Consider the following 16,196-nt stretch of genomic DNA (forward strand, 5'->3'; position numbering starts at 1 on the left):
ACAGATACACCTTAGCTGGCTCCTTGCCGTCAAGATAGTCCACAAATTTTTTTGGGAGTTCCTGCAAAGAGATCGAGCGCCGATCGTTTGAAATTAAAGGTTTTTTAGAACATGCCCATAATTAATCACATGCATCATATATGTGGGAACGCGTACGTACCTTCTTGACCAAAGGGTCTTCATAGACGACGATGAAGAACTCCTCTATGATCAATGGCAGTGTTGACGGTGGTGGTGGCAATGATGATGATCCACTTCCCCTTCCCCTTCCCCTTCCCCTTCCGGTCCGCGTCCGAAACGTGGAAGCCATGGCAATGGATCAAGTGTATATGAACGAAGAAGAGAGAGGCAGAACCTATTGACACAAGGGATGGCCGTGTGGGTGTTTATAAGGGAGAGATGACCGTTGTAGGGGTTTACACAATAAAATAAAGAGGAGATGACCGTTGTGGGGGTTTATACACAATAAATTAAGGAGGAGACGACCGTTGTGGGGGTATATATCTCAACAAAAAAAGTGATGCGGACTATGTTGACGGAAATGGAACTTCGTGATATAGTTTATCATTTTACCGTGAAAAGTAAGGCCTAAAAGAAAAGTAATGGCTAAAAGAAATGGGTGATGGTGTATCATTTTTTGCGTGAAAAGTAATGGCTACAACAAAATCGGTGATGGTTTATCGTTTTTTACGTGAAAAGTAATGGGTACAAGAAATGGGTGATGGTGTATCATTTTTTTGCGTGAAAAGTAATGGCTACAACAAAATCGGTGATGGTTTATCGTTTTTTGCGTGAAAAGTAATGGGTACAAGAAATGGGTGATGGTGTATCATTTTTGCGTGAAAAGTAATGGCTACAACAAAATCGGTGATGGTTTATCGTTTTTTGCGTGGAAAGTAATGGCTACAAGAAATGGGTGATGGTGTATCATTTTTTTGCGTGAAAAGTAATGGCTACAACAAAATCGGTGATGGTTTATCATTTTTTGCGTGGAAAGTAATGGCTACAAGAAATGGGTGATGGTGTATCATTTTTTTTGTGTGAAAAGTAATGGCTACAACAAATCGGTGATGGTTTATCATTTTTTTGCGTGAAAAGTAATGGCTACAACAAATCGGTGATGGTTTATCATTTTTTTGCGTGAAAAGTAATGGCTACAACAAATCGGTGATGGTTTATCATTTTTTGCGTGAAAAGTAATGCCTAAAAAGAGTTTATAATTTAGCTCGTGAAAAATAATGCAGAAAATCAAACTTTAGCGTACTGGGTAACCGCCCTTTCGCATACATAGAGGGTGGAAGCTAACCGACGACAGAGAGAGAGGGTGGTGGCCCCGACCAGAGAGAGAGATAAGCGTTATCCTACCCGTTAGATCATACGATCAACGGTCGTCGGGCACGATCCGCGTGACATGGGCTAGACCAATCAGGGCAATGTTGGGCGTCTGTGAGAGTTTGTGAAGGGAGAGGGCAAAACTGAGTAGTATCAAGAAACCAATGGCAAGTGAGTAGTAAACAGACTAAGAGATTCAAATATGAGATTTAAAAAATGGAAAATGAGTGTTTTGTACAATGAAACCCATCTTGGCCTACCTCAAACTATTTGCAATACAAATCTACATGAGTGTGAAAATTATGGCCTCATTCAGACAAAGTATGTTTTGGGGAAAGCTGTTTTGGGTATGGCTTATTTAGGAAGTTATGCATGTGTGTTGTTTTTGTCACACTTCTGTGTTGCAACAATTTGTCATTGATATATGAAAGTAAATTTTGCTCAAAGTTTTGCCATGCTTTGTGAAGCAAAATTTATCAACCACACTTTTGTGGCTATCACACTTCTCTAAGCCGAAGTGTGGCCAGGAACCAAATAGCACATACATATATTGTTCTACACAATATGTTTTCAGATACTCATATTTTGGCAACTATACATACTATATTATTTTTCTCAAATACAAAAGGTTGCCAGGTCAGATAAATAGAAGAATAGCAGTCTCCGGTTTAGTGTCCAAACAAGTTTGAAGCTAAAAAAAAACTGGAGACCAATTAAAATCCGAAATTCAAATAGCACAACTAAAAGGAAATCGAACAAGTTAGCAGAAATTTTATAGCATTCAACAAAGAAGCACAGCAGACCGAACTGGTATGTAAGAGCAGAGGATGAAAAAATGCGATCAAGAGAGGCTGCTAGGGTTTCATTCCCCTCTGCCGCTGACGCCACAGGTCCGGTGTTGATATACATACGAGTGGCTTGTCCAGATAGACTGAAAATTGTCACTCTACACAAAAACTAGACAAGCTTGCAAAAAAAATTCCCATGCCAATATAGCAGATGTTATATAGAAAGGGAATATAGCTAGTCGTTCTAAAGCTTAAGAAAGACAAACTCTTGTACTGATGGTGTCTCCCCAATCAACTTGAGAGCTTCCTTGTCAGGCTCCTCATCAATCCCAATGGCCATTATGGCCTGCTTTCCGGGAGCAATCCTTCCAACGCTCATAAAATTCACATTTAAATTCATCTTACCCAGAATCGATCCCACCTTTCCAATGATGCCCGGCTGGTCAACTTGGCGGCAGAGTATTAGGTTTCCCTCAAGACTAACGTCCACACTGAAAGGCCCAACAAGCGTGAGATGCGGCGTACCATCCTTAACCTTCCCCTCCACTCTGATGTCGCCTTCGTCAGATAATGCGCCGGCAAACTTTGACTCTACATTCGCAAGTTGGACCTGGATAGAGTTTATGGGGACCTCTGGAGAACCATCAAGAAGAATTCTCTCCTCGATTATGCGAAGCCCTCTTTGCTTGGCGACATAGTCAGCATTCACAATGTTAACAAATGCACTTGAAATGGGCTCAACGATGCCTTTGGTAATCATAGCACGCAGAATTCTAGTGTCCAAGTCATCTGGGTCTCTAGCTGATGAGTAGACAACCTTGACTCCCTTAATCCCACTTCCACCAGCCACAAGTTGCACGGCAAGCCGGCCCAGCTTCTCAGCAAGGACAATATACGGGGATAACTCGGATAAAACCTGAAGGTACAGATTAGTTGTTCAAACACAAGCAGATTGTGCATTATGATGTAAACATAATATCTAGTCCTTGGCAATGGAAGAACCTCGGCAAGGACCATTGGGGCATTAACAGCAGTAGCAGCCAGTTCACCTTTCAAGGCGCCAATAACAGCCTCTGCAATTTCAATGGCTACGCCTTCCTGTAGACGAACAGCGAGCAGAGTTAAAAGAATAAGCTAGTCAGATGAGGCACGTACAAAGAAACGTTGCAGAACAAACAGCAAACCTGTGCTTCCATTGTGCTAGCTCCAAGGTGCGGCGTCACAGTGACATTTTCATGGTGTACTAACTTGCTGTCTTTTGGCGGTGGCTCTTCAAAAAACACATCAAGTGCTGCCTGACTCAGATCACAAAGCAGTCAGGAAAAAAGACCAATGGGAACTTCTTGGAGCAAAAGATATGAAATGTGTACCGTTGATGCTAAATAACACACTATAAGGAATAATAATAATAATATAAGAAGAATCTGGGTAATGATAACTATTTGACAGCAATATGCAGTATCAACATTTGATGAATGGCCATGACAAAAGGACTACCTGTGCAACAGTCCCATTATCAAGTGCTCTTAGCAAAGCTTCTTCATCAACTACTCCACCCCTTGCAACATTAATAATCCTAACTCCTTTTGTCATTTTTGCAAAAGTCTCGTCATCGAAAAGTTTTGTTGTTGATGGTGTAAGAGGCATATGCAGTGATATGAAGTCTGCAGTAGATATGGCCTCATCAAATGATACAAGATCTACACCGATCGCCCGGGCTCTATCGACCGGAGCATATGGGTCATGAGCAATGACATCCATTCCAAGTCCTTTCGCACGTCGAGCTACTTCCGAGCCAACCTTTCCAAATCCCATGATAGCTAGTGTCTTCCCCACCAAGGAAACGCCAACATATTTGCTACGCTGCCATTTTCCTGAATATGCACAAAGCAAATCACCACACTATATCAGTACATGTATAGGATGTGCAGCACGAGTATCACCAGTGCTATTTAGTGTTTCTCATCAGCAAAGAGTTTCTATGCAACCTTGCCATGTTGATAAATTTCTGAACCCAACACTGATTTCGTGTTCAGAATGCCTCACGCGATTTAGTCTGGAATTTCAATGTACTAAAGCAACATCATTTACCAGAAATCTAGGTGGCGACGATCAAGAAACTGAAGCTGTGGCAATCATATATTATTCAGTAGTGCAACAGCAAAGAAAACTACTCCCTCCCTCCCATGAAGATTGTCTGAGATTTGTCAAAATTTGGATGTATGTGACACTACATCATCTAGGGGCGCGGGGGGTATTAGGTGCGGCACAATACATGGTCAAATGTTGGTAAATTTTGAAAGCACGTCACTGCTCACTGCTCAGTAGATTCTGTGCTGAAAATCAACTGCCCGGAACAGAACATATATCCATACTAAAAAGTTCAGGAGTTAACATACAGATTTTGTACTAAATGAAATTCTTCAACAATGTGCGTCGATGAGAAATCAACATACAGTAACATTTTTGCGATCAACCGAATTGCTCCTACCTTATCGGCTTATCCGTTTAGGCAGAGCTGTGGTGCAGGGCATTCGTTCGGACAAACGAGAGGTGTACTACGTACCAGCCTTGAGCGAGGCGTCGGCCTGGGCGACATTGCGCGCCATGGCGGCGAGGAGCGCGACGGCGTGCTCGGCGGCGGCGACGGTGTTGGCGGTGGGGGCGTTGACGACGAGGCATCCGGCCTCGGTGGCGGCCTGGAGGTCGACGTTGTCGATGCCCACGCCGGCGCGGCCGACGACGCGGAGCCGCCCGCGCGCGGCCTCGAAGACCTCCCGCGACACGCGCGTGGCGCTGCGCACCACCAGCGCGTCCACCAGCGACACCTTGGCGCGGAGCTCTTCGGCCGTGAGCTCGTACGCGCAGTCCACGTTCGCGAACGCCCGCAGCAGCTCCAGCCCCGCGGCGCCCAGCTTCTCCGTCACCAGCACCGTCGGCCGCCCCGCCGCGCCCGCCGCCGCCGTGGTCACGACCCTGGTGGCTCTGGTTGTTCCAGCGGACCTCGCGTGGAGGCGGCCGCGGTGGTGGGGAGGGAAGGCGCGTTGCGCAGTGAGGGACGCCGGCGCTCCGGTGGGCTCGGAAGCCGCGGGCTGGGCGGCGATGAGGTGGCGGAGCGGCGTCGCCAAGGCCATGGCCGGCGTGGCGGTGGCGGTGCAGGCTGTCTGGTTGGACAACTGTGGAGTGGAATCGGAAATCTGGCTTCGTTTGTTCGGCGGACGACGGGAGGCGCGTGTTCAGCCTAGCAACAGCTCTCTCCATATTCGTCTTCTTATCTGTTGACTATTTCGGTGTCCCCGATAGTACATTTCAGTAAGCTCGGTGATCTCAATATTATATTACAGTACTGTAATTAGATGGGAATGGTTGAAAATTTGAGCAACAAATTAGCGAGGTGATTGTGATTTAAGAAAACAATTGTACAGTCTAGCAAGGAAAAAAATAGCGCGCTATAACAAAATATCGTGGGTCTAAAAATACGCTATTAGCATGTTATAGCGTGCTATTAACGCAATATAGTGCTATAGCGCCGAAATAGCGTAGCGTCGGCTCTTCAGATATGCTATAGCGTGCTATTAGCGTTGAAATAGCGCGCTATTTTTTTCCATGAGTCTAAGAATATAAAACATCAAAATAATAATATTTTTGTTCTTTTATATACTCTCTCCATCCCATGAAACATGTTGAAAGTTATAAAATTTTGGATATATCTAGATACTATTTAGTGTCTACATACATCTAAATATAGATAAATCTCAAATAGTTTCATGGGACGGATGTAGTACAAGGAGTATTGGTTTTAAAGAATCATTTGTTTGGGTAAGTGAGCTGTTGACGAGAGTATCTCGAAGGAGATAGCGGCTATCTTTAGCGAGTTGTAGACGAAATATGTGTTTCAAGGAACCAATGGCTAGGACAACGCGAGTCGTAGTGGACGTCGGCGCGGTAGCGACGATGGACACGGAGACGAACCCACCACTAAACAAATGTGTGTTTATAAAATTAGACGAGATAGACACCATATCACATTGCTAAAACTGGAAGAGTGCATTTATAATGTGTACTTCATAGAGCACGTCTTGTTAATAAATGTAACTGTTGGCCGCAAGGAATCATTTGTTAGCGTAAGTCGTGTCGTTGACGAGCCGTATCTCCAAGGAGATAGCGGCTAGGATTATCGATCGAGTTGCAGACGAGACATGCGATTTAAGGAAGCAATAGCTAGGATAACGCGAGTCGTAGTGGACGTCGGCGCGGTAGCGACGACGGACACGGAGATGAGCCCACCACTTAAAGAATGGTGTGCTAATAAAATTATACGAGACTTGCACCATCTTATGCGTTGCTAAAATTAGAAGAGTGAATTAATTATGTTTACTTGATAGTGCAGGTCCTGTTAATAATTCTTACATGTTCCTTTATCTCGGGTCGCGAGGTGATGTATAGGCGGAGACGTAGAAAAGACTGAGTGGAGTATTTGCATCTCGATCAGCATGGCGGCGGCGGCGGCTGCAGGCCGGTAGGGAAAGAGTACATGCTGGAGGCTGGAGTGGTGGGTACGTCTTTTTTGGCAACACACGTGTTAAACGAGCTGCTGGCACCAAATTAATTGGCCGCGCACGTGAGTTTCTTTTCTCTTGCTCCCGCAGACCAAACTACGTACGTACGAGTAATTAAGTTGGCCCTTCTCCTACTCTACTTGCTTATACTATGTGTTAGGTCTGGTTTGCTGTGGATGCCCTCTTTTGGTAAATGTGTACATGCCGCCGACTATACCAAAGTCAAGTGCTTTAACCAGCAAAAGTTGACCAAGGTGCCTTTTATTCTTTTTCTTTTCTGTACTTCAAATGGTTGAATGATGGATTTGAATTAGTTGTTTTTTTCTACTGTAAGTTTGAATTCTAATGTTCTAGATCTCACTTACGGACTACACCAAAGTCAAGTTCCTCTTATCTCCAAGTTGTATAGTATAGATTGAAAGAACTTGTAGAGACATGTGTGCTAGTAATTCTTGCTATGGTAATAGCACAGTCTATCAAAAACTCATTCATGCTCTTGAGAACTAGTGATCACGTTTGAAAATAAAATAAGAAACTCAAGTGCGTTTATAAAATTAGACCATTCATACACCATCTCACATTGCTAAAATTAGAGGAGTGAATATGTAATATTTACTTGATAGATCACTTCCCGTTGATAAATGTAAATGTTAGTTTCAAAGAATCATTTGTTTGCGTAAGTGAAGTTGTTGACGAGAGTATCTCCGTGGAGATAGCAGATATGTTTAGCGAGTTGTGGATGAAATATGCGTTTCAAGGAACCAATGGCTAGGATAACGCGAGTCGTAGTGGACGTAGGCGCGGTAGCGACGACGGACACGAAGACGAGCCCACCAGTAAACAAAGGTCTGTTTATAAAATTGGACGAGACATGCACCATATCAAATTGCTAAAATTGGAAGAGTGAATTTATAATGTGTACTTCATAGAGCACGTCCTGTTAATAAATGTAAATGTTGGTCGCAAGGAATCATTTATTAGCGTAAGTCGCGCCGTTGACGAGCCGTATCTCCAAGGACATAACGGCTAGGTTTATCGAGTTGCAGACGAGACATGCGTTTCAAGGAAGCAATAGCTAGGATAAGGCGAGTCAATAGTGGACGTCGGCGTGGTAGCGACGACGGAGATGGAGAAGAACCCACCACTTAAACAAAGGTGTGCTCATAAAATTATACGAGACATGCACCATCTCACACATTGCTAAAACTGGAAGAGTGAATTTATAATGTTTACTTGATAGAGCACGTCCCATTAATAAATGTAAATGTCGGTCTCAAGGAATCAATTGTTATAATAAGTTGAACCGTATCACCAAGGAGATATCGGCTAGGTTATCCAGTTGCAAACAAAACATGTGTTTGAAGAAAGAAATGTCTAGGATAACGCGAGTCGTAGTGGACGTCGGCGCGGTAGCGACGACGGACACGGAGACGAGCCCACCACTTAAAGAAAGTTTGTTTATAAAATAAGACAAGGTATATATGCACCATCTCATATGCTAAAATTAGAGGAGTGAATTTGTAATATTTAGTTGATAGAGCGCGTCCTGTTGATGAATTTAAATGTTGGTCTCAAGGAATCATTTGTTATATTAAGTCGAGTCATTGACCAGCCGTGTCTCCAAGGAGATAGCTGCTAGGGTTATCGAGTTTCAAGGAAGCAATGTCTAGAATAACGCGAGTCGTAATGGACGTCGGCGCGGTAGCGACGACGGACACGGAGACAAGCCCACCACTTTAATAAAAGTGTGTTCATTAGAGAAGTGAATTTATAATATTTTGTAAATGTAAATGTTGGTCTGAGTATTTCTACCAAGGAGTGTGTTTTTCTTAGAAAAATATCAATTGATTTTCCCGAGCACCTCCCGGTTCCACATGAAATAGTAATGTTTGTTTTGTAATCATAAAATATCAAATTATTTTGGAAGAAAAGTAATGTAATGAACGAAGCGGACATTTATCCGGTGACTGAATACCCTTTATGTGAACCACCTGAAACTCACTCGCTTGTGAAATTTGATTGATTGAATCATGTGAAACAGCTTTGCAAAATAATTAATTGAAATTATTCGTCTTTGGAATATTTGAGATCCCTTCATAGTTTTTGAATCCGCCTAAAATAACAGTCAGTTTGTAGTTCTTACATGTCAATGAAGCATTTCAAGATGTAATCAAACTGTTTGTTCTCTATTACCTCCACACCGATTTATTACGGTATTACACATTTCAAGATCCGTTGATATATTTTTTTGACATATAAATAACATTTTTTTCGTTAAATTACTAGTCATTTTTACCTTGAAATGCGTAATACCCCAACATACCATTATGGATGGAGTACTCTATTTTGACTCCTAAATATATGGCCGCGAGAGCAAGGTATTGAAGTAAATATAAGTGTTAAATCATGATCAAATATATTGAGGACCTTAATACTTAGTTGTTGCACACAACGAAAAATTGTGCCCGGGAGCTACGAAGAAAAGAAAGCCACACGGCCCACACGTGATCCAAGTTAGTTGTGGTGGGCCACGTGGGACACAGGTGGTCGAAGCAGGAACATGGACCGACCGCATGTGGTGCTGCCGGCGTAGTCGAGCCCGGGGAGGCGCTCACGCGTCCGTGATGAGTGGGGCGATGTTGCCGTACTCCTGGGCGCACACAACGTCGAACATGGCGAGGCACCGGCCATCCAATGTTTGGCGAGTAATTGTTAGACATTAATCTTGTCATTTGTTAGAACTAAATTAGATGCTATGTGATCTTAGAATTAGTCATGTGTTAGCCGGGCTACTGGAGACAATCCTGCAGCTAAACTAGTGATTTAGTTAGTTAGTTAGTGGAAGGCCACGCCGTGAGCTTAGCTGCATGCTGCATGGGTCGTGGCAGTGCCAAGTCGTGTGGACCAGGAGTGACTCCAGGAGGTTGCGACTCATGCGTACAAGGTAGTGGAGTACTGGAGCGAGTATAGGAGTTAGTGGCTGGTGAATTAGTGGCCGGCTAGTTCCAAGTTACTTGTATAAATTGTCACTTTGAGTTAATGGAAAAGAAGCCGTAAGGGCAGAGAAACAATGTAGCCAATATGGTCTCACCCGGAGGAAGTTGCAAAGCAAATATTCTCCTTGGTGACGTGTGCGTGCGTGTGTTGTGTAGTCTTTCTCACCATGTGTGTGTGTTCTTGTGAGGTGAGAGAGACAAGAGAGATTGTGAGAGATCAGAGGTAGAAGAAGAAGATGGGGCTGCGAGGTGCAGCCCCCAACATTTGGTATCAGAGCCTCAAGATCCGAGGAGGTGGCGGCGGCTCGGCGGGCTTCAAGCGAGGTGGAGGCCGAGGGCGCAAGAAGGAGGCTGTTCGCGGTGCGATGCCGCTAGCAGCTGGTTGCGGTGTGATGCCGCTAGGAGGTGAAGGTCGCTGGCGGTGTGATGCCGCTAGCAGCCTAGCGCGGTGCGATGCTGCGAGAAGGAGCCGAGGTGTGATGCCTCCACGAGATGATGGCGGCGGCGCGACGCTGTCGTGTGTCACCGGCGGCGGTGTGATGCTGCCATGAGGAGACGACGGTGCGATGTCGTCACGAGGCGGCGGTGGCGCGATGCCGCCGGTGCCGGCGGCGACGGTGCGATGCCGTTGCGCTGTGACGACGGTGCGATGCCGTCATTCGAAGGAGAGAGTCGGCGTGATGCCGGCAGCGGTGGTGCGATGCCATCGTCACCATGGAGAGTTGGTGTGAAGCTTGTGAAGTTAAAAGGTGGTGACCGGCGCTGTGACGGCGACGGAAAGAGAAGCTGATACATGATGCGAAGTCACAAGGTGTGGTGCTTCATCTGATGCCGTGAAGGTGTCTTCTACATCAAGGCGTTCTGTTGTTTGCGGCAAGACGACAGTGTGATCAATGTTCCGCGGATGCCATCGGCAACGTGAGTCGCTGCGACGGCAACGACAAGACACGCGACCAGTGTTGTGATGCAGTTCAAGAACGTGCAAGTGATGGTGCGGACGGCAGTTCGTCGACGAATGAGTTATGGTGACAAGATTAAGGAGGTGAATGTTAGACGTTAGACATTAATCTTGTCATTTGTTAGAACTAAATTAGATGCTATGTGATCTTAGAATTAGTCATGTGTTAGCCTGGCTTTACTAGTTTGAGGAACAATGCGGTTTCCCGTGAAGTCACAGGGGATTTCTAGTTCTTTGTGTCTATAATGTATTTTCGCAATTATAAGAATGCACTCTAACTTTTATCCTAATAAGATGCACTCTAACTTGTATGTGTTTTTTCTCAAAAATGAAAGTAGATATATGTGTTGAATCATGATCACATGCGCTAGCTAGCAGCAGGAGAAACACGGCAAGGCACACAAGACAACTAGACATCATACATACCAATCAGCCAGCTAGACCGAGATAGGCAGCATGGCACAATAAATATCAGCATGCAAGGATCTGAATGTAGGAAGATAAATCATAAAGTAACACGTTTGGCCCACCACTGCCCCTCCACTGGTGCGTGCCTTTCACTCCTAGCCCACACAAGACTAGTGCAAAGAGCTTACGCTGGCTTCATGGTGGCCCATTGCGGGAGCCTAAATATTCCAAAGCCATGCCATAGTTTTAGTCCCACATTGCTAAGGCAAGAAAGTTGGGACCAACTTATAAGGAGAGCTTTTGTTGACATCTAAAATGCTATGGACACTCTGCACTATGGCCGCATAGCGCGTGCGCTCGCGTGAATATTCGCGACTTATGACTTTCGGACGTCGGCGCGGCTAGCGATTCTAGCTAATATAATCCATCTTTTTTCTTAAATTTACTTGTTTTTCCTTAACTATCCTTTAATCGGAAAATCCATGTTTTTCACTAGGGCATGATACTAGACTGCTGTGTGATTACTTCAGAGTTTTGGATCGGGTGTCCTAGAATTACTTCAGAGTCACCGAACTTTATTCATATTATTTTTGGGAAAGTAGTCAAATGTCCTCTTCTTTTTCAAGGTTGGCCTTAGGTATTTTTACATTTCGATGAAAATAGTTCTTATGAAGCCAATGATCATGTACTCAGTATGGCTATTGAGTAAATATTTTTTCGAAAATGGGCTCTTTATTACTTGCGCAATAGACCCGGCCTCTGCATAACTAAGATGCACACAGCCGCACACGAATTCGTTACAAAACCACACAAAAGGGTTCAAAGATGAAAACATAGTTCAAAAAACGGTAATAACAACTAGGTAGGAGGGTCTAGCCGAAGGTCACGCTGCCACCCATGTTGGGAGAAAATATCCCTCGCCGTATCCTCCAACCGTGAAGACACCTCCGTAAATAGGTCTCGGTGCTCCACACGCTGCAACGGTATCCATGAACGAAGTAAAGCTGTGCACCGGTAGATGACCCGCAAAAAGGAAGAAGAAATATTATTGAAAATCTTGTCATTTCTACATAGCCACAACGACCAAATAATTGCAATCGCTCCCATCCTAATAAGACGTTTAAACCTAACATCCACACCATTGAGCCAGCTTGCCAAATAAATTGGCAACACTACGTGGTGGGTATAAGGTAGACCCGATTTGGACGGCTGACCATATAGACCTAGCAAACCGACATTGGAAAAATAAGTGTTTAATAGTCTCGTCCCGATGACGTAAGACACACTTTTTACTTCCATACCAGCTTGCGTTTGGCAAGATTATCTTTCGTAAGAATAACCCCTCGACGAAGATACCAGTGCAAAGATTTTTGTTCTCGTGGTATCTTCATCTTCCAAACCTTCGAGTTATTATCGACCGGGATATTAGGCTGAATTAGAGCATTGTACATGGAAGCCACCGAGAATGAACCATTCCCGGTAAGATTCCAAACGAAATACATCCGGTCCCCTCGCGTCAATTGAACTAACTCAAGACGTCGTAACAAATCCTGCCAAGAGGCTTGTCTGGGACCGATGAGACTTCTTCTGAACTCCACATTTGGTGGGAAATTTTCCAACACCTTGGCGATAGTATCGCCTTTGTGGCGCACAATATTGTACAAAGCCGGATATTGAGTAAATATAATGCACATGATTTCTAACCAATGTTCAAGAAGTGAGCCTAGGTCACTTTGTTAGGAATGTGGATGTACAACCCAACCAAATGGGAGTGGAACTTTATGAGTATAATCTTGAGAAAAAATGTGTTCTGAAAAATTTAGAAGAAGCTAGGAGTACTTTAAACAAAACGCAAAAAAAAAGGTTGCAAATGCTGAGAAAAGAATGGCTCTTGAAATAGTGTATTTAGACTGGAAAATTAATAAATAGAAAAGGAGTAAAGAAAGGTGGATCTAAAAATGGTAGAATGTTGCCATAACTTGGTGTTGTTGGGTGTTAGATTCCTGCGAGGCTACTGGAACTACTGAGGCTCCAAACAAAAGAATCTTTTTCTTCCATCAAGTTAACATGCATAAGACCTTCAGCAATTTCAATCCATTGCGCCCACTTGTTGGTGTTAGATTCCTGCGAAACGTCACATTTGTTGTATTGTGATCCAAATTCATATACTAAAGGGAGGCTAACTTCTGACTACGCGACGCTACAGCCCAGGTCTGGGAAGGCGCGCAAGAACCCAGGTTTCCTGGCCACCACTTCAAGCTCCGTGGCAGCGAGACTCGCGGTGAAGCCGCTGAACACCTCGGTGTAGGAGTGGAGTAGACGTGGGTCACCGGCGTCGGTGTGCAAGCTCGGCAGGAAAGACTCATGCCACCGACGGTGCTCGCTTTCGTCGGCGGTCGTGGGCGGTGGCTCAACAAGTATGATGTAAGTAGAGCTACCTGTGGTAACTTGGTGTACCCTTGCAACGTCTGAATTGACGTAGCAGAGTGTAGGTGTAGGAGAGAGGATGGTGAACAAGAGAATTGGTAGCAGTGAGAGAGTGATCAACGATGCCATTGGTAAAGCCACGCCGACACAACCTACACCATCAATTGGTTAAAAAAACACAAGCCACGGAAGCATATCGAGGTTATAATTTTTTTCATAACTCAGATAATATTAAGTTTGACCAACTTCTTCAAAAAAAACAATCAATAACTAAAATACCATCTTGATATCACATGAAAAAGTATTCCATCAACTATGTAACGCTATTGATTTGGTATTCCGGAAGGTCATTCTGTTTTCGAAAAACATAGTCAAAATCTACATTGTTTGACTTTTAGAAAAACTCATATGCCAGTATATTGTTTATGACGCATATCACAAGTTGTATATTTCAAATCGATACTTAGTGTTCCCGCAAAAAAAAAGGTGATACTTAGAGTTAAATCAAGCAAAGCGATACGACCACGTATATAGTGTAGAAATTTTGTTCAAAAACCTGTCGGAAAATTTGAATTGTTGTAATCCTCTTATGTAACAACCACAAGCTTGCTTTAGAAATGCAATTAAGTCTAAATAACATCACACCACAACTTGAAGCAGACAATTGGATCTGAAAATATATTATATGATCTTGGCATGGCAATTTGATTACGTAGCGTTAAAAGCAAGAAGATGATGAACCTAAAACTTGCACGAGGAATGCACCCCAACATCCAACATAATTTCGTGTGTTTGCCATTGTAAAAGACTACAAGTTTGTAAGGGGAAAAAACTCGAGTTTTTGCACAAGAAGAACCTAATTTTTTGCACATAAACAAAAGCACTTAAGATTTAGTTTGCGAGTCTCCAAATTCGAAAACATGTTTTTTTGGTGACACTCCAGCAGTTCAGTGGGCTTGGTGGAAGAAGAAAAATATATACCCAAGAAAGAGAAAAAAGAAGGTAAGGAAAAACGAAACACACGGGAACCACATATTGGGCCAGAGCTACACACTAGTGCATGCAGCAACACCGAGTACCCAGCTTTAAGTCCATACAACATCATAGAGGGAGGGCCGCTGGTCTGTTTACAGCTGAGTCTGGCGAGTAGAGAGAAGAGGCCCAATATTTGTTCACGGGCTGATCCGGGGCGCCACGACTTGGATAATCTGTAGCAGAAGAGCTGAATTGAGAAGCATTAAACTTATGTTAGTACTAAAAACACATAGCTAAAAAAAACTAAAAACACATAGAAGTTGTTGTTTTTTAAGTCTACTGATATGTTCATAATCCTGAACAACAGTAAAAAAAATTAAAAATAAAATTATAAAAAGATCCTTAGACCAACTAACAACATTTACAACCAATTGAGCGAGTCGAAGATGCGCGAGGGTCATCGCCTCTCCCTCACTAGAGCTGGACAACCCATGTCGTAGTAAAGCTTGTTGGAATAGACAGATGGAAAATCATCATGCTAAGACCCAAAGGACTCAGCATAAGAGCAACAACCGTCGATGATGAATAGAAACATAGATCACAAGGAGCATCGACCAAAACCAGCAAGATCCATTTTGACAATGCTAGACACCGGTATGGAGGCAAGGCGATAATGACTTTTTTCCATTTTCAGGGGGCCGCCGCCACACCTTTCAAAGTATGACACAAACACTAGCCAAACGGAGAAACACATCAAGAAACAGCTTCTTTATTAATTTCTAAAATACGATAACTGAGCTAGATCCTAGATTTTTCTTATACTCCCTCCGGTTCATATTAATTGACTCTAATATGAATGTATCTAGAACTAAAATGTGTCTAGATACATCCATATTGAAGTCAATTAATATGAATCGGAGGGAGTATAAAACTTGTCTGACTTCTAATTGTTGGCACGACCGTTGATTTGCTTGTCCAGCGTACGTACTTGTATAGTGATCGATCTCATCTTCAATAAGCATACTAGCTGCGCACGCTCGCGGAAGCCGAGGCACGCCATTAACGCGCCCCTGCAGAGGCTGCAGCGCGCCGCCCAGAAATAATACCGCGAAAGACGAAGCAGTTGTGCCGCTGCCAGGTGGGCCCGCGCGAGGACCGAGCGGACACTTTGCGCGTCCGTGCAGCGTCTGCCGAGACGCAAACCTGGCGCATATTTGGGCCAGGCTTGCGTCTCCGCGACGGCCCGAGCCACTTTACGCCGCCCGCCTGACATGCGCCCGTGACGCATTTCCGGTCACGGCGGACACAAACGGTCGCTCAGCGTCCGTTTACGTCGCGCCGCTGGAGATGCCCTCAATGAAAAAATATGTTAGCGCCATATATTAGGCTCACTGCTTTAGCATTTGCGATCGTACGATAGTATTGTGTGTCCAACTCTGCACACGGTCGCCCTGAGCGCTCCAGATCTGAGCATCGAAGCTCGATCGGACGGCTAAAAACGCCGTACCTGTCTCCTGTAAAACTCTAGTCTGCCAGATCCGAAACTCTGAATCCACACAGCACACAAGGTCACTTTGAGGCAGAGGCGTCGGAGCCACACGACTCCGCGCACATACCCAACCCACTCTATAAATTCCCCACCGCTCCCTTGCCTTCCCCATCTTCCAATCCCAGAACTCACACACCAGGCGCAGAGCTCCAAAGCTCTTCAAAGCTCTCCATCCAGGAAACGCCGCCGAATTCTATAGCAAAA

General features: G+C 44.3%; 1 protein-coding gene across 1 annotated transcript; it reads right to left on the reverse strand.

Moving 5' to 3' along the window:
• Positions 1–2,132: 2,132 nt before the first annotated feature.
• LOC124701237 (D-3-phosphoglycerate dehydrogenase 3, chloroplastic-like) lies at positions 2,133–5,332 on the reverse strand. Its single transcript, XM_047233285.1, has 5 exons — positions 4,687–5,332; positions 3,618–3,994; positions 3,305–3,415; positions 3,123–3,218; positions 2,133–3,036 (listed from the first exon to the last, which is right to left on the reverse strand). Exons 1-5 carry the CDS (start codon positions 5,252–5,254, stop codon positions 2,365–2,367), a joined length of 1,824 nt encoding a protein of 607 aa, XP_047089241.1. The 5' UTR covers positions 5,255–5,332; the 3' UTR covers positions 2,133–2,364.
• Between the last annotated feature and the right edge of the window lie 10,864 nt (positions 5,333–16,196).

The sequence above is a fragment of the Lolium rigidum genome, chromosome 1 (genome assembly GCF_022539505.1).
Source record: "Lolium rigidum isolate FL_2022 chromosome 1, APGP_CSIRO_Lrig_0.1, whole genome shotgun sequence".
In the NCBI taxonomy this organism is placed as follows: domain Eukaryota; kingdom Viridiplantae; phylum Streptophyta; class Magnoliopsida; order Poales; family Poaceae; genus Lolium; species Lolium rigidum.